Here is a 19,028-nt window from a genome sequence, read left to right on the forward strand (position 1 = left end):
GATCTGTTGAATGAAACTTAAAATACCTAAACATAATCTAATAGAAAGATAAATACCATAATGTATGAATTGACAAAAGGAATTTTTGTGAGCAGAAACCCCGGTTTCAAAGATGATAAATATTCCTTCATTTACACCACCAACATTCAGTTGGACAAATAACTGTAAGCCATTTGGAGCAATAGCTATTCTGTAATTATCTGAACAAAATAGCTTGTCGAGTCGTTTTAATCAGCTCTATGGGGGGAACTGCTTAAAACTAAACTGTAAAATTCAAAACTGATCTCTTCAAAATTTTTTTTTCAACCTTCGGAAAGCCAATCAAACACAAGGTGATCCTTTTCGATTACTCTCAATTTGGATGTGCTTTCGCCAACTTTGTTACTATGAGAAGAAACATAAACACCCCTACGCCCTCCAAAGACGCGATGTTCTTTCAATGCAATAGAGTCTGAACTGAATCGAATCTCAGATGAACATTTAGCATTAGAAGGAAACTCAGAGATGATGGGAACCAACTTTTACAAGGACACCTGTCACGAAGATGAGCCTGCCAGACCTGAACAGTACAGAAGACCCTAGTAGCAGAAGCGGTTTTCTAACCGGAAGGTTGCCTGCCATCTGCCTTATCGATGGCAAGTTAACTTTTCCGGGCTTCAGCCCTTCAGCTGTAAAACGAGAGGGCTGCTTTAGATGACCCCCAAGTTCCCAGTTTTTAAGTCTGCGTTCCTATGAGCTCAGGAGAGTTTCAGTGACTCACTAATGTCCCAAATCGGGCTGGGAAGGGGATTTCTCTCTTGGATTCTCTCCAAAGGAGATGAGGCTCTCCATGGGGCGAATTCAGAATACGGTGGGCCACTATTTGGGAGCTCTGGTGCCCAAATATCACTCCGATCTGAATTTACCCGGGGAAGGGATGTTGACGTTTTCTATGGACCCTAAACATCGAGTTTGAAAACATAGAGAGCATAAAACGTATTGTCGTTCCTGACCCGCACCACGTACTAGGGACCATTCTAAGAACTGGTGGGTCAAAATGTCAGGCATGGGTAGGGGTGTCTCACCCCGACAGGAAGCCGCAAGGGCCGGGAAGTTCCCAGCCAGAGCTCCACCCGCCTCTCGGAGCGGGGCGGGGCGGGGGATGGGGATGGAAGGGACGGGGGAACTGGCGGGGCAGTGCAGGGCAGGGCGGAGCCAGCGCGGCCCGAGCTCTGTGGTCGGAGTCCGGGCTGCGAGAGGCAGACGGCAGCGGGCGGAGTCAACGTGGCGATCTTGCAGGTGTGTGCGCGCGGTGGGTGGAGGGCTCTGAGGGACTGTCAGCACCTGTCTTAGATAGGGAGACCCCCGCGCCCTTCCCCGCTCATTTCGGATCTCCATTTCCCCTGCGCCGCGCAGGGTGGGACGAGCACGCAGCGGTCCTGGGGACCGGGACTCCCCCCTCCAAGCGGCAGGTTGTGTTTGCCTGTGAAGGGGCCCTTTCCGCAAGTGGAAGGAGCCGGGACTCGAGCAACATTTGAGAGAACCCCAGGTTCCGAAAGTCCCAGGTTGCATCGTACCTCTGCCGGAAGGTTAAGCCCGGTGATTGGAGTAACCCGCAAGGATTTATTAAGTGACCACGTGTGCTAGACCCCGAGAGAGCCCCTGGGAATGCAGAGTCAAAGAAGGGAGCAATTTCTTCTCTTATAAAAGCCAAATGGGCATTTCTGGGGTGGGGGATTTTCCTAGGGAAGGATCTTGACAGGTTAAGGAGCCGCTTTGCTCCTCATCCAGAAGTGCTTCAGTGTGAAAGCTGGATCGTTATTGAATCGTTTTCTTTTCTTGACCCATTTGTGGTTTTCTCGGCAAAGATGCTAAAACGGTTTGCCCTGTCCTTCTTTCTCCAGCCTATTTTACAGATGGGGAAACTGAGGCAGATAGGGTTAAGGGACTTGCCCAGAGTGGCACACAGTGGGGTAGTGTCTGAGCTCCTATTTGAATTCTGCTCTTTCTGACTTCAGGCCCAGCTCTGTATGAGGTGTGCCACCCAGCCCTGTGGGAGTTGGGACCCCGAGGTTTATCTCATCTTTTCCAGATAACCCCTTTCCCTTCCACCAGGATGGCACAAAGAATGACTGACCCTCCATCCTGAGAAGAACACAAAACTGATGGAGCTGTTAGGAAATTGTAGGTTGTTTAGGACCCGGCTTCTTAAACTTTCTCCACTCAGGACCCCTTTTCACCCAAGAAATTTTTACATGATCCCAGGTATATATATATATATATATATATATATATATATATATATATATATATATATATATATATATATATATATATATAAAATAGATATACAAATCAAAAAAATTATCCTTCACTGTAGGCTAAATAGACCCACTTCATGCTTTTATGACAAAATTTCATGTTCTTTCATCATCTTGGTCATTGTTCTGGGGATATGTTGAAAATTTTCAAATTTTATACAGAATTGGACACAGTAATTTAGAGTTTGTCTTCCTTAAGCATCCCTAAAAAACACCCCTTTCTCATAATGCAACCCCTGTAGTGTAGGGCCTCTATCCCCTCTGGTTTCTCTCCTCTCCAATCCGTTCTCCTGGCCAAAGTGATATTCCTCAAGTGTGGCTCTGAACATGTCACACCTGTGCATAGTTATTTGTATATCATTCTTTTCATTGGGATATGAGTAGATTGAGAACGACTTTTCTTGTCTTTTTTGTTTCTGGTGTTTCATTGGGCCTGTCACATAGTAATCAATTTCTTACTGGTGTGACATCAAGGCAGGAACTGTCTCAAAATTTTGTATTTCTATTCTAAAACATCACAATGCCAGTCAAAGAGCTGGAGCTTAATAAACGCTTGTTTGATTGTTCTAGATACTATGTTTATAATAAGGCAATTGAAGATGATGTCAGTTGGCTTTCTTTCCTAGTCTTCAGGGATTGGTGGTTTGAGAACTCAGAGGAAATAATAATTGTAGAGTTCCTAGAGATCATCTAATTCAAAACTGCCATTTTAAGGAGAAAAATGAAGCCAGAGAAGGAAAGTGATTGTTAGTGGTGTTTATGGAATAAGGGCAAAGACCTGGGCATGTTTGTGTTGGGGGAGTTGTGTGGAAGTGAGGGCAGTTTTCAGCTGCCTGGATTGCTAGGAGTTTAGAATTTGCCCTCTGGCTTCTGTCTTTAACCTTGATCATCCAGTCGGCTCCATGCAGAGGGAGATGTGATTGAAGTTGGTCTACTTGTGACAAGATGCTCTAGGGTAACTTGGTCTTTTGAGGGAAAGTTATATCTTAGAGGGAAAAGGTGGGAGTCTTAATTTGAGTAGTTCTTTATAGAATCTGGTTTAATACACTTCATTAATAAGATTGGGTGGTATCTATTCTGGGTATACTTCAGAATAGAGCGGAGATAAATGTTAGCCTAACTTTCTTGTGATTCCTCCTGCAGACATTCAGGACCACATAGCCACAGATTTGAGGTATAATTGGAATTGCCTGGGGCTTGGTTGGAATACTATTGGGGTTTTGGACATCACATTTGGATTTCTTAGCCAGTTAGTTTTTCCTCTCTCTTTCCCTTAGGAGTTTCTGGTTAAGGGTGAAGCTTGTCATCAACTAGGTGCAGACATGATGAAAGTGAGAGATCTAGTTTGAGATTTAGCATTTTGTAGCATGTTTGCTAAAGGAAACATACTCAAATTGGGCAGAACCAGAAATGCAAATCATGGGCCTACACAATAGGGGAAAAAAATCAGTCACACCTGGATGTCACTGAAACTGATGTCATGCACAATGTCTTTTTTTATTTTTTTCTGAATTCATTTATTTATTTATTTTTAAATATTATCCCTTGTATTCATTTTTCCAAATTATCCCCTCCTCCCTATATTCCCTCCCCCCCCATGACAGGCAATCCCATACATTTTACATGTGTTACAATAAAACCTAGATACAATATATGTGTGTAAATACCATTTTCTTGTTGCACATTAAGTATTAGATTCCGAAGGTATAAGTAACCTGGGTAGATAGACAGTACATGCACAATGTCTTAAAAGAAATGATTCCTTATGACTTTTCCATCCAAATTTCATTTCATTTTTATCTCTGGGGCATGTTCATTTTCCTGTGATTTAATGGGATAAAAAAAGCTAATTTTAAAAAGGTAAAAACAAAAGGAGGATCTAGTCAGAAGAAGCTTAAGGTGGTATTGATGGCAAGTGGGTAAGGAGAAGGGTAATAGGGGCAATGTCTTCAAATTCGTGAAGAGTTTTTACAATAAATTTGAATGACCATGTATATATATTTTTTTACATCATGAAGGAATAAACTTTAACTGCAGCAGAAGAAAATGAAGTTCAAACAAAATAAACTTAGATCATAGATTTAGAGCTAAAAGGGATTTTAGATGATAAATGAATCCAACCCTTTGTGGAAAGTGAGGTATAGAAACATTGTTTCCCAGAAGTCACAGTTTTTAAGTATCTGAGGCAGTTTTTGAACCTATTAGGTCTTTCTGATAACCACTTCAGCATTTTTAATTTCTTGATAGTGTAACCTGGGAATGGAACAAGTCAGATTTTAAGATAGATTAGATCCATATTTGTTAGAAGGTGGGAGGCTGGATGAGCTCATCCCTAGATGTTTGTTTCAGAACTGGAATTCTTAGACGGATGTCAGGGAAGCAGAGGGACTTCCCCACTGCCAGAAGGCAGGGTTCATGTCTTAGGGAACCAGCCTGACTGCTTCTGAAGTGGAACTGTGGCTGCCTTGTGACTGAGTCTAGAGAGCTCCGATCTCATCCTGGAGGGTATGATCTTAAGGGGCTCTCCCATCCTATCCCATCCTGAAAAATGGAATAATGCTTATCCCCTACATCTCTTTTCACTGAGAAAAGACATTTCCTATGTCTTCTGATAGGTTTCTTGTAAGTCTCTCCTGAGTCTATTTCATAGTATGCCTCTGCATACTATGTATGCTTGTCACAAGTTTGTACCTCTGTGAATCTGTATGTACCTGTTTGCCTTTGTATATCTGCGGTGTTTGGGATCCTGGGCAAGAGATAACTCAGAGTATGGATGAAAATGGCCAAGAATTTTGTCTTAATTCCTTTTGTCTTGGATGCCAAGGCCTAGGGATGGGATGATACCTGTGAGAGTGTGCTGATTTTTTCCTAGTTTATTTTCCTGAGTTAAATTAGAATCTGTGTTGATCCTTTAAAGAAAACTATTCAAGTTCTTTGTTAAGTTCTTTAAAAAAATTCATGTCACTCCTTTGTGGTTGTAAATCACTCTAGAATACTTTTCAGTGATTTACCCATCTGTCTACCTAACCTGCTTGCTGCTTACCTGACATGTCCTATTTGTTATGGATTCTAGGGCATTAGTGCTGTAGGGCGAAGTTTCCAGGGGAAGAAGGCAGTACAAGGAGATGAGAGTGAGAAAACCCATCAGATGTACTTGAATTATATCCCTGATGCCCTTTATCCTTATTTGTGCCTGTCCATTACTAGGTGTTTATTTTGGCCTTATATCCTCCCTTATTGAATTAAAACTTCCTCTAATAAAAGTCTATAATTTAAAAAAAAAAAGATAGATCAGAGATTCTGTGATTCTCATACATTTTTATGCCTCCATGATGAAGTTATTTTATTTTGTATTTTTATTAGCATTATTGTTTTTATTAAAATATATATTTACTTCTGAATATGTTCAGAATATGTATATTCTTTCCATAAGCTTCAGTGAAGCATCCCTTGAAACAGCAACAGTAACAAAAAACCCAACCACTTCATCCCCATAGTATAACTTCATAGTCTCCCATTTCTGCAAAAATAGGAAAGAAATGTATTTTCTGACCTCTTCTCTAGGGCTTTCCTTTATCATTGTAATCACAGAGTTTAGGGATTTTTCCCATTTATATTATTATAGACATTGTATATATGTTTTCTTGATTCTATGTAATGCATTCTGCATTGGTTTCTCTGAATTCTTTATGTTCACGTTCCTTTTACCACAATTTATTTAGATTTTCTCTAAATTTCCACCTTTAAAATCTAATTTTTTTGCTACCCACAAAGAGTGCTATTTTAAGTAGTTTCTTTCTTTCTTTTTTTTTTTTTTTTTTTTTTTTTTTTGGCTGAGACAATTGACATTAAGTGACTTGCCCAGGGTCAGACAGCCAGAAAGTATTAGTGTCTCAGGTCAGATTTGAATTCAGGTCCTCCTGACTAGGGCTGGTGCTGTATCCACTGCGTCATCTAGCTGCCTTTACCCTAAGGATTTTTGATGTATATTCCATTATAATTTTAAAGAAAGTTCAAACCTAAAGGCTTTTTTTTTTTTTTTTTTTTTTTTCCCTAAAGGAAGATACTGTACTTCAGGGAGGGAGATGACAGCTGGAGAGTAGGAGGGACTTGTAATTGATGGTTTGTAAGAGGTCCAGTTTGAACTCTCTGGGTTGAGACAAAGGCTCATATTTACTCTTACTTTTTCTATTCTCTTTCTGGTCTGGGCTCCATCTCATCTACATCGTTCCCCCCCCCCCCCCCACACTCCTTCTACATATAGGAGTGTGTGTGTGTGTGTGTGTGTGTGTGCTTTAGGGAAGTATGTGCCTCTTCAACCTCTTTTGCTTATTGCCTTCCTCATTTTACCTATCCTGTACATGACAGTGAGGATCCAGACTTTGGAATTGGGTCTGAAAATGGCTGTAATCAAGGACCCTCACCAGTTTCACTCTCAACCTTTTTTTTTTTTTTTTTTTTTTTTTTTTTGGTGGGTGGGAGGCAATTGGGTTAAGTAACTTGCAGGATCACACAAATGCTCCGGACTCCAGAGTTGGCTCTGTATCCACTGTGCTGTCTCATCCTCATCCTCAGTCTTAAAGAAGAAGTCTAGGAGTCCAGGAGTTCCCTGGACTAAGTGACCACAGCCTTCAAGTGGGGAGGAGTTACCAGGAAAAGACAACATGTGGAGGCACGAAGATGGTAGTGGTGGGGCACCTGGAGGGTTTTAGAATGAAGAAGGCGTTAAACATAGAAAACTGTGTAGAATTAGTCAGGGAGACTTTTATGCAAGATATTTCTGTTTTTTCTGATCATAGAATGGGGACAGAATTGCTCCTCCATTTGCTTCTGGACCTTGCCCTTTTTATGCATCAGGGAAGCCAAGGATGCTTCCCAATGGAACATGTCTCATAGTATGTCTCCCTCAGGAATATCTCTTCCATGTTGTCTCATTACAGCTCAGTTAAGGGCTAAATGGTATCTCGAGAGAATGGGTAGCAAAGACCTCAGAGAAAAAAGGATCCTGAAGGAAGGCAGGGCAGTCGGTGAAACAAGGTCAGCAGAGCCAGTATGCTCTGTTCCAAGAGGGTCTGTGCCTATAGCAGCCTGGACTAGTGTAGAGTTAAAAGAAATCCCTGCTACTCACTGCCTGTGTGACCAGGGGCATCTTATTTATCTCTCTGGGCTAAGGTTTATTCATCTGTAAAATGAGGGGATTGGACTTAGTGGTTGGGTCCCTTCCAACTTTAAATCCTATGATATTCTCCTAATTTGTTTAGAAAAAAAGAGAATTCCAATCTCTGACTTTCTGTTTATCTCTGGAAATTTTGATTTAATCTTCTAGGATTCAGAATTTTTTTTTGTTTTGTTTTCTACTTTTGGTTTTGCTTGGCCTTATATGTACAAGTACCCAGAGTGTTCCAAACCAACTGCCCCTCCTCACAGGGCAGAAAGCCAAAATCAACATTGCTGTTTCTCCTAATTGCTCCAAAGAAAGAAGCAAGAAGTTTTTCCCTACCTTGATTTGAATTGGGGATTCATTTGTTCATGTGTTGTACAAACATCAAGCATGAGCCTCTGTGCTGATTCAGTGAAGGCTGAAAAAGGGAACAAAACATATCCCCTACCTTCACAAAACTTCTGATCTGTTTTTTATTTCATCTCTGGCCTGAGAATATTTTCATTGTTATAGTTGGCAACACATCAATTCTTTGTTTGAATTCTTGAGTGATAAACCTCTTATATCATTTTATGAAATTTCCTTTGCTATTCCTTGAGAATAAAACTTTAATTTTTTCTATAAAATAGCACTCCCTCTACTTCCCCTCTTCATTCCAAGACCCAATAACCACAATGAAATAGACACTAGGTCTGAGATACTTTGTGATTTTGTCAGGTACAAGCCTTGAAGCTGACTTTTCCCTCCGTCTGGATTCTGTGATTTCCTGGGGACTTATGGTGATGAAATTTGCCCACAGTCCTATGTGTTGGAAACGGAATTTTAATATCCAGGTCTTCCTCATGCTCAGACTGGCTCTCAATGGCAGAACATAAAGAGATGATGTGGAAGAGGGAGAGAAGGAGGGAAGGAAGAAGAGAGAGAAGAAGGGAGGGGGAGAGAGACAGATGGAAAGAGATAAGAAGAAAGAAAGAGAGAGAGAGAGAGAGAGAGAGAGAGAGAGAGAGAGAGAGAGAGAGAGAGAGAGAGAGAGAGAGAGAGAGAGAGAGAGAGAAAGAGAGAGAGAGAGAGAGAATATTATGTCAGGGAAGGGTGGAGAATAAAGAAGGGAAGAAACAAAACTATGTAAACAGGACCTGCATTTTGTACTGGTGCTCATCATCAGGTACCCACAAGATTGAAATTAATGGGTCTTACTTTGGTGTGTAAATGTAAGATTCTCAAAGGCAGAGATTGTTTTCATTTTTAACTTTCTGTGCCCAACAATTAGGACAATGCACAGCACATATTAAGCACATAGCTTAACAAATGAGAATCTCCAAAAAGAAAAGGCAGTTTATACCTTTTCGGGAGAAGATGGAAAATTACTGGCCAGAGATTCTGGAAACATTCCCCAGTAGCCTGGCCCCTTAAGGTTGTACCCAACCAGTTGGGAGGAAATCACTTTCTCCTATCCAGTATAGAATTGACCAGAGATATTGATTGGAGGGAAAAATTATCAGTGTGATGGTAAAATATTTACTAGTAAGGCTCAGGAAACCAGGCTTAGATCATTTATTTGGAGTCTTGATTCTTCCACTAACTGGCTGTGTGGTTTTTGATTTAATTATTTTCCCCTTCTGAATCTGTAGCCTCATCCATGAAATGAACACAATGAACCAGGAGGAGTCTCAGTTCTAACGTTCTGTGATTTTATAATCCTCTAGTTTTTCATGCAGGAATATTTTGTCTCCAGAACTCTAGGTTTATTTGACTGTTGTCAGCCTGACTTTTTCAGAGAAACTCAGTATTTATTTTTGCTTTCTTCCTAGGATGAGAAATGTGCACACAAGAATTTTTCCAGGCTCAGCGGAGCCAGTTGGTGGGGCGGCTGGCCTTAAGGTCGTTGGAGAACTTTGAAAGTATCTTGGACTATCTGCTGTCTTGGGAAGTGCTTACTTGGGAGGATTATGAAAGCGTAAGCCTCCCTGGGCAGCCTCTGTCCACTTTGGCTCGACGCCTCTTGGATATCATTTGGAATAAGGGTGGGCGAAGCTGTGAGCTGCTCTTTGCTGCAGTGGAGAAGGCAGAGGAGGCAGAGGAGCAAACAGAACCACTAAGGTTGTGGAGTCAGAATGTGGCCTCTCCAGCCCAGGACCTGCAGAGACATAGGCCGGTGATTGTCAGGAAAATCTATGGCCATGTGGAAGGCATTTTAGACCTCTTACTTGAACGTGGTTTCATCACCAAGTATGAATGTGATGAGATCAGACTGCCAATATTTACGTCATCTCAGCGGGTAAGAACTTGGATGAGAAAAAAAGTCATGAGATGAATATTTAGTTACCGAGAACATAGTACCTGGAATCACCCTGGCAAATCAATGAGGGTCACAGGACCTGAATGAAATTATCTATTAAAATATTAATATAATGTAAAAGGAATATTGCAGGCCCATAGGACCATAGGTTTAGAGCTGGGTGGGACATTAGAAGCTACTAGTCTCAACCCTTCATTTTACAGATGAAAAAATAGTAATTACATGACATTAGGCAATAACATTGGAGCGCAACTTACAACATCATTGTTATACATTTATATACATTTGTTGGTACATTGTACAACTTCTCCCCAAAGCACTTTTTTAAATATTGTATAGCTAGGTGGCACAGTGAGCGGATAGAGTGCCAAGCTAGGAGTCGAGAAAACTCATCTTCCTGAGTTCAAATCTGGCCTCAGATACTTCCTATCTGTGTGACCCTGGTCACGTCACTTAACCATGTGCTTCAGTTTCCTCATCTGTAAAATGAGATGGAGGAGGAAATAGCAAATTACTGAGACACCCAAAAAGGGTCACAAAGAGTCTTACATGACTGAAGACAAGTGAAGAACAACATAGTAAAGAGAGCATAGTCTCTAAGCTCAGAGGATTTGGGTTCAAATCTCACCACTGGTGATCACTATCTGTATTATGTTGGTCAAGTCATTCAAAATCCCTTAGTATCTATTTCCATTTACTGAATGACCTCTTTAGTTCTTTCCAGATCTTAATCTTGGATCTTAAAAAAATGGATATCTTTTTAATGACCTTGTAATTGTACTGGCTGTATTTGTAAAAGCTAGCATTATCTCCCTTTATAGATGGAGAAATTAGACTCAGGCCTGTGTGTTTATGGCAGAGTTGTTATGAGAAGCCAGGCTTTCTCACTTGTGCACTGGGCTCAGGCCCCTTGTTCACAAGCACAACCTTCATTCTCCCTGAGCTCCTGGGCACGAATGGCACCAGGGTAAGTGAGGAAACCAGCCCTGGATTTGAAGTCAGAAGAACCTGGGTGTGAATTTTGGGTGCTTTGTGACTCGAACCAAATCCTATTCCCTCTTTGTGCCTTAGTTTCCTCATTTGAAGAGGTTGAACTAGATGGCCTTGAAAGTTCATTCCAGCTGTTTATCCTACTATTGGTTTTTTCATTTAGATTTTGTGCCCCTAGGACCAAGCACAAAATATTGTAGATAAAAAGTGATTTTAAAAGATCCATGTCTGCATTGGATTGGACTAGATTGGATTGACCTATTTGCCAACTGATAAATATTTGAATGGAAAGATAGGCATTGAATGTCCTGTGATTTCATTAGTACAGGAAAAATACCAGGTGAGGAAATTACCTCTACTGATGCAAATTGGTATCTTCTTTGCAACTTAGATCAATAGAAAGGTACCTGGAATAATGAGAAGTTAAATGACTTGCCCAGTATGTGTCTGAGGTAGGACTTGAACCCAGTAGGTCTTTATGGTGTAGAATCTGACTCTATCAACTACACAGCTAGAGCTATGTATATTTTTGCTCAGTAAATATCCTGTATTACATACTAAGTCCAGTCCATGAGTATTTGATGAATATCTACTGTCCCTCTAGCACTGTGGGGATGCAAGATGCCTTGGTCCTTGCCTGGAAAATGCTAGCAACCTGATGAAGCAGTGAGACCAGGACGCAGGAGCAGGTGAACATTGACATGGGTTTGTATAACCCAGAGTCTAAGAGTTGTGGGAATTCAGAAATCAGTGTTAGCTTGAGTTGTTCCGGAAAATATTACAGAGGAGGCTGGGCCTCAAGTGAGCCTTGAAGGCTGGGAGGAGTTTAGAGAGAAGAGAAGAAAAAAATTCTGCAGAAGAAAGATCACTGGGGTAGAATGGAAGGGAGCAGCTGTGCAGAAGGACCGTGCCTGACACGGCCAAATTAACATATGTCTCTGGGCCTCAGTTTCCTAATCTGTAGAGTGTATAGAAGAGGCAGAATGAATGAATGATCTCTGCTGTCCTTTCTAATTCCAGATCATATGATTTGATGAGAGGTAGGATAGGGACAGTTAGGTGGTACTGGAGTCAGGAGGACCTGGGTTTAAATCCAGCCTCAGATACTTACCAGCTGTGTGACTCTGGGCAAGTCACTTAACTGTTTGCCTCAGTTTCCTCATTTGTCAAATGAACAGGAGAAGACAATGGCAAACTACTCGAGTATCTTTGCCAAGGAAACCCCAAAATGGGTTCAAAGGATTGGACATGACCAGAAACAACAACAAGGAGAAGGTCAGATGCTGGGAGTGTGAAATCACAGGATTTAGGATTGAAAAGGAACATAAATATGATCTCTTCCAAACCCTGATGAGGGTGGTAAAATCCAGAGAGAACCTCTCAATGACTTGCTTGACAGTAACATGGGTAGCAGAGCCAGGATTCTTAAAGGGACTTGAGTGAACAGCATATGGCTTAATTTTTTCAAAAGCAAATGTTCTTATTTTGCAGACATACTTCTCTAGTTTCTTCTCTGAATTAATGTTTGTGCAATATCTTTGGAATGTATTGAGGTGATAGCAGAGAAAGCTGCTGGAAATGCAGTTGGGAAAATTACAAACCTGTCAAAATGTAATCTTTCATTTTTCTGAAACCAGCCATATATATCTCTTGGTTGACATACTATGTGCAAGGAACAGTGACCATCAAGGGAGTGATGCAGAATGTGTATTATAGGAAGAGAAACTAAGGTGAGGAAATGCAAGTTCCCTTAAGGCTTTTCTCACTGAGTAACTAATTGAGTAACTGGGTATAAACAGGCTATTAAGAAACAAGAGCTTTGTAATACCAGCCTGATTTACCAAGCTCTTAACATGGTTGGAAATGGGCTATCAGTCTTAACTCAGATGCTCTTAGCATTAGTCATAATTTTATTTTTTCACAGCTCCCAGACTTTTCCTGATATTTTATTGTGGAAGAGAAGGGTAGTGAAATCATAGTAATCAGTCAATTACTTTCTCTTGAGTCATTTTTTATAAACTTGTATGGCTATATAATGAATGGGCTTTTTGTGATTCTCAAAGGCAAGAAGGCTTCTTGATTTTGCAAAAGTAAAAGAAAATGGAGTGGCCCAATTTCTTCTCCAACATGTCTACCAGTTGCCTGTCCTGCCAGCTCCGTTCCCCCATGGTATGTATATCTTTCTCACCTTCCCAAAAGTGTAAGGATCTTTTCCCCAGAAGTGGCTGTTCTTGAAAGAAGGAACTCCTGGTGACTTAAAAACAAAAACAAAAAACAGCCAATGTGAGCCTTGCCTCTCCAGCAATATCTCTGAGAATGCTTGAAAACATTGATTATAAAGTTAAGTGTGTATGATGTCCTGCACAGCTCTGCTCCCTGACTCCTGGGAGTTTAATAACTACCATTTATGTCATACTTTAAAGTTTATAAAGCGTGTTACATGTGTTATCTCATTTTATTCTCAAAACAACTTTGGGAGATATTATTATTTCCATTTTTATTGGTGAGAAGAAAATGGAAGTTGAGGGATATATTAGCTTCAATTCAGGTGTTCCTGATTCTGGGAATATCCATCTGCTGTGCCACCTGGCTGCCTCTAGCTTATGGGCTTAGAGTGACTGATGCTATAGTTATAGAAATCCATAGCAGTACACTAGTGGGCAGGAAAATATACAGAGCCTGGAGATCCATGGGGGTAACTAGGGAGTGTGGCAGATGGAATGTTGGGCCAGGAGTCAGGAAGACCTGAACTCAGTGCAGCCCCAGACACTCACTAGCTGTATGATCCTGGGAAAGTCACTTAAGCTCTTTTTGTCTGTTTCAAGATAGTATTATGATATTAGCCACCACCACCACGCACCATCATCATCATCATCATCATCATCATCATCATCATCATCATCATCATCATCATCATCATCATCATTACTTAATACAGAGTCCTATATACATGTTTCTAATGTGTTCCAATGGAAAGATACAGAGGACTTGGGTTCAGATTTTGCCTCTATCACATACTTAATTAACACACTGATGTTTGGTTTTCTCATCTGTAAACTGTGAGGGTTATACTAAGTAGCTCTGAGCTCCCTTTTGATCTTAGATCATGATCCAATGATTGCTGAAAGCAAAGTTTACTTTCTTTGAAAATTTTGTGATGCATTTTGGCATATTCAAAGGTTGCTATAAAAACAACTTGTCTGGGGAACAAGTGCAAACACCCACAAAGTCCATCACTTTGGCTCAAGATGCTGCTGTGCTAATTGCCTGTATTGCATGAGTAATCTTTAGGTTGAGAAGAGTGGCGATTTGACAGTCTACTAACTTAATGGTAGTAGACATTTGAAATCTTTCATTGAGTGCACACAGCACTTTGTTTTGCATATAATGCATATGTCACGTGACATTGTATGGCATGATTATTTGTGTTGTGTCTATCTCCTACTAGAGTGAAAGTTCCATAAGGGTAGGCAGGGGCTTATCTGAATTTTGGATCTAAGATATTTTTGTTGTTCAGTCATGTCCACTTTCCATGACCCCATTTGGGATTTCCTTGGTCTGTTATTTGCTTCTTCAGCTCATTTTACAGATGAGGAAACTGAGATAAACAGGATTAAGTGACTTGAGCAGAGTCCCACAGCTAGTAATTGTCTGAGGCCAGATTTGGACACAGGAGGTTAGATCTTCCTGACTCGGGGCCCAACGCTTCTATGCACTGTTCCACCGAGCAGCTCCAAGTGCTCTTTGTACAGTAAGCAATAAATGTGGAACAAATGAGTATGTGAATGAATAGTGATGTCAGTGTGAGCTCAATCTTTTCAGTGTCTTGCCCTCTCTCCCTCCCCCCCCCCCAATTTTGAGCAGCTCATGTTTCTAGAAAGGGGAACTGTGTTAAGACATTCCAGATTATTTATTTAAACTTCTGAGTTAATAAATCTTGCCAAGGACAGCTTCCTGAACCCTCCCTACCCACGACATTGCTTATTTAATAGTGTTTTATGATAAAATGACCTGAAAATGCAGAAATCCAAGCCCTTCCATGTAAAGGCATAAGCCATGGGCTACACCTCGAGCTTCCCCTGCAGCCTTGGCCTTTGGCTCGCCCTGTACGGCTCCCGGTCTGAACACCTTTCTCTTTTCTTCTTTCTCTAATCCCCCCGCGCTTCCCTCACTTTTGCATCCCTTGTCAGTGCTGGAGGCCCACAGGGGCAAGTCTCTGGGACCAGGGGTGCATGGGGAGCGCCGAAGGCGGGGGTGCAGGATGCGCTTGGGTGGCTCCTCGGAGAAGGAGGGCCCCTGTGGCTGCAGGCCGGCACTCCCTTTAGTTCGGGTGCAGGCGGGATTCTGGGCCGGAGTGTTGGGTTCTTACAGGGCGCTTGGGCACTCAGTTCGTTGCACGGGAGAAGGCAGCGTTTCGGTTACAAACGAGCCTGGGTTTCGGAGGGAGCTCGGCCCCAGCCCCGCGGGGTTCTGTCTGATCCGTTTCCCTTCCTCACAGCCGCCGCCTGCCAGAAGTACCGGGCCAAGCTGCGGGCCACGCTCTCGGCCCAGTCCCGGTTCCTCAGCACCTACGACGGCTCCGAGAGCCTCAGCCTGGAGGACGTGTTCACAGAAAACACCCTGGAGATTCGGAAGGGCGGCGGGGGCGGGCCCAGCCCCCGGGGCTGTGACACAGTGGAGCTGCCGGACATCTTCTCGGACCGCGGCTGCGTCAATGAGCACGCGGACACGGTGCTGCTGGTGGGCGAGGCGGGCAGCGGGAAGAGCACGCTGCTGCAGCAGCTTCACCGCCTGTGGGCCGCGGGCCGCCTCTTCCCCCGCTTCCTCTTCGTTTTCCCGTTCAGCTGCCGGCAGCTGCAGTCCGTGGACAAGCCGGTGTCCGTGAGGACCCTGCTCTTTGAGCAGTGCTGCTGGCCAGATGAGGGCCAGCAGGAGGTCTTCCAGTACCTTCTCGACCATCCCGAGCGGGTCCTGATCACCTTTGATGGGTTTGATGAGTTCAAGTTCAAGTTTACAGACAGGGAGACGCACTGCTCACCCACTGACCCCACCTCTGTCCAGAGCCTGCTCTTCAACCTCCTTCGCGGCAACCTCCTGAAGAACGCCCGGAAGGTGCTGAGCAGCCGTCCGCATGCCGTCAGCGCCTTCCTCCGGAGGTACGTGCGCAAGGAGCTGGGCCTGAGGGGCTTCTCGCAGGAGGCCATCGAGCTGTTCATGAGGAGGCACCACCGCGAGCCGGGGCTGGCCGAGCGCATCCTGCGGCTGCTGAAGGCCACCCCGGCGCTGCTCGGCCTGTGCCACGTGCCCGTCTTCTCCTGGATCGTGTCCAAGTGCCACAGGGAGCTGCTGCAGCGCGGCGGCGACTCCCTGAAGACCTCCACGGACATGTACCTCCTGATCCTGCGGCACTTCGCGATGCACGCCTCCCCCGGCGCCGCGGCCTGGGGCCCGGGCCTCCCCTCCCTTCGGCCTTGGCTCCCCGCCGTTCTGCGCCTGGGCAGGCTGGCTCTGTGGGGCCTGGGGACCAGTAGCTACGTGTTCTCCGCGCAGCAGCTCGGGGCCTCCGGCGTGGAGGAGGAGGACCTCTCCCTGGGCTTCCTGGTGCCGGCCAGGAGCTTCTCTCCGGAGAGCGCGGCTCCGCTGGAGTTCCTGCACATCACGCTGCAGTGCTTTTTTGCTGCCTTCTACCTGCTGCTGGGTGCCGACGTCAGCGCCTCGGCGCTCCGGCGCCTGTTCCACCCTCACAAGAGGCCCGGCCGGTCCTCAGCGCGGCGCTTTCCCGTGCCCTGTCTGCGGGCCCCGGAGCCGGAGGAGCCGGAGGAGGCGAGCGTGGCGGGCCTTCTGCGGAGAGCGGAACCCCACAACGTCCAGATCACTGCGGCCTTCCTGGCGGGCCTGCTGTCCCGGGAGCACCGCGGCCTCTTAGCAGAGTGCCGGGGGGCCGCCGGCCCTCTTCTGCAGAAACACAACCTGGTCCGGAGGGGCCTGTCCCTGTCCCTCAGGAGGCACTTCCAGGCTATCCCGCCAGCGGTGCCCGGGGAGGTCAAGAGCATGCACGCCATGCCCGAGTTCGTCTGGCTGATCCGGAGCCTCTACGAGATGCAGGACGAGCGCCTGGCGCGGAAAGCCGTGAGCAAGCTGGGCGTGGGCCACCTCAAAGTGACCTACTGCCACATCGGGCCCGCCGAGTGCGCCGCGCTGGCCTTCGTGCTGAAGAACCTCAGGCAGCCCGTGGCCTTGCAGCTGGACTACAACGCGGTGGGCGACGTCGGGGTGGAGCAGCTCCTGCCCTGCCTGCCCGTGTGCCAGGCTCTCTAGTAAGTCTGCGTCCCGCCACCTCGCGGCGGCCCTGGGGAGCGCGCGCCCCGAGAATGAGGCGGGAGGGCCCAGAGGTGGTGCGGTGCGAAGCAATCCTTTCATTAACAATACCGACTTTTTTAAAAAATAAGAGAGGTCAATGGCACTGGAAGGCCAAATACCCTCGGGTGGAAGGTCACTTAGATGCTCCTGGAAAAGCGGGTGCTCCCGAGGGTATCAGTCAAACCCCATCTGCTAACGGATCATGAGACCAGGGCTCATTCCCTAGAGAGTCTCGGGATTTAGCTCTCCCAAGCCTTGGTCAGAGAGGTTTACCAGCATACATACCCGGGAGGAATCCGCTTCCACCCAGAACTGTCTGACCAAAAACAGTGAACAGGAACTCATGGGTTTGCGCAAGTTTTTCTCAAGACTTCTCACCCTGTTTGATTTCTGGATGAGAAAGTAAAAAGGGGGGAAATCTTGGTCCTAATTCAGTAACAAGTTATTAAATACAGAGGAGAAATGATAAGTTCTCTCAAGTGCCGCCAAGTCAGGGGCTATTAATTTTTTTTTAAATCATGGATCCCTTTGGCATCTGGTGAAGCCGATGGATTCCTTCCTCAGAGTGATGGTTTAAATAAACAAAATAAGGTGTATACAGTTACAAAGGAATCCAATTCTATGTCAATAGTTACTCTATTTTAAAAAATAGGTTCATGTACCCCAGTTTAAAAACTCTAATCATAGGCTCTTAGAGCAGGGTTTGAAGGAAGCTCGGAGCTTGTTCCGAGGAGGTGCAGAGGATGAGGCCTGTGGTAGTGAGGAGATGTGAGAGTGGGGTGGGGAATCCCCTCTGGTGTGGCAGGTCCAATGAGAAAGAATTCGAAAACCCCGAAGTCTGAGCAGCGGAAAAGGGAAGTTTATTGTTCGCTAAGAAGAAGCTCTCTTCGTGAAAGCTTCGTTAGGAATTTGGCAGAGAAGCCAGCTTTGCTAAGAAGACAGACTTCTTAGTGGCAAAAGGTCCTGTCAGGGAAATAAAAAGGCTAACACTGAGAAGAGAATATCTTCCTTCACAGTGGGCAAAAGTCCTGGCAGGCAGCCTTGCCGAGCCGAAAACTTCCGTGGCAAAGCAAATTCCTGTTTCAGACTTCTGCAAAGATTTGTCTGTTGATGATCCCATAGTTGTTTGGGTTTTGTTTTTTAATCCAGTTTAAAAAAAACTATAGAAATTATCTTTATCTGTGTTTTTTGTTTATTTTGTGGTAGATTTATTATTGTTATTTTGATTCACTAGTTTAGGGAGAAATCTTTAATTAAATGGGAAGGAAATAGAGCAAAACACCTGCTAATCCTTGGCCTTCTGTTAGTTTTCTCAGGTTCTTTAGCCAAGGACTGATCATTTTTACCCCCTTCAGGTTCGATTGCCCTCATCCTGCTTTTAGATGTGGAGACTTAGCTGGACCCCTGGACAGGAAGCAGTCAGTTTTGATGTTCAGAATGAGGGTGACCTAATGAAGTCTCAAGAGACTTTTGACACAGAGAACAGCCTTTTATAAATTGAGTCTGGCAGAATGTCATTTACTTAAGAGAGTAAATTGGGCCTAATACTGATACAGATTGAGAAATTCACAGGATGTCAGCTCTTGAAATAACATTGGAGATTATTGTTTGCTCAGCTCCCATCTAGGAAGTACAGACATTTGGGATAAAGAAAAACGAAGTCCCAAGGCTTGTTGATTCCATCTTTGCAACATCTCTCCAAAAAGCTCACTTCTTTCCTCTGACACTGCCATCACTCTAGTGCAGGCCTTTATCACCTCCTTGCCGAATTATTATAATAATCTATTGGTAAGTCTGCCTGCCTCAAGCCTTCCCATTCCAATCCATCATTCATTTAATCACTAAAGTGATTTTCATAAAGTGCAGGTCGAATCCACCCTGCACCCCATCCTTCCAATAAATTTCAGTGATTTTCTCC

At 44.3% G+C, this 19,028-nt stretch overlaps 1 protein-coding gene across 4 annotated transcripts in view; it reads left to right on the forward strand.

Moving 5' to 3' along the window:
• Nucleotides 1-1,184: 1,184 nt before the first annotated feature.
• NOD2 (nucleotide binding oligomerization domain containing 2) overlaps nt 1,185-19,028 on the forward strand; it is a 44,624-nt gene continuing 26,780 nt past the window's right edge. For 3 of the 4 annotated variants that reach the window (XM_074293365.1, XM_074293366.1, XM_074293367.1), the window contains exons 1-4: nt 1,185-1,278; nt 9,273-9,739; nt 12,814-12,919; nt 15,249-17,067. In XM_074293365.1, coding sequence (XP_074149466.1) covers nt 9,281-9,739; nt 12,814-12,919; nt 15,249-17,067 — 2,384 coding nt within the window. In that variant the 5' untranslated portion in view covers nt 1,185-1,278; nt 9,273-9,280. Of the gene's footprint in view, nt 1,279-9,272; nt 9,740-12,813; nt 12,920-15,248; nt 17,068-18,726; nt 18,899-19,028 lie in introns of all 4 variants that reach the window. The other variant, XR_012486824.1, reaches the window with a different exon arrangement.

Source organism: Sminthopsis crassicaudata, chromosome 2 (assembly GCF_048593235.1).
Source record: "Sminthopsis crassicaudata isolate SCR6 chromosome 2, ASM4859323v1, whole genome shotgun sequence".
Taxonomy (NCBI): domain Eukaryota; kingdom Metazoa; phylum Chordata; class Mammalia; order Dasyuromorphia; family Dasyuridae; genus Sminthopsis; species Sminthopsis crassicaudata.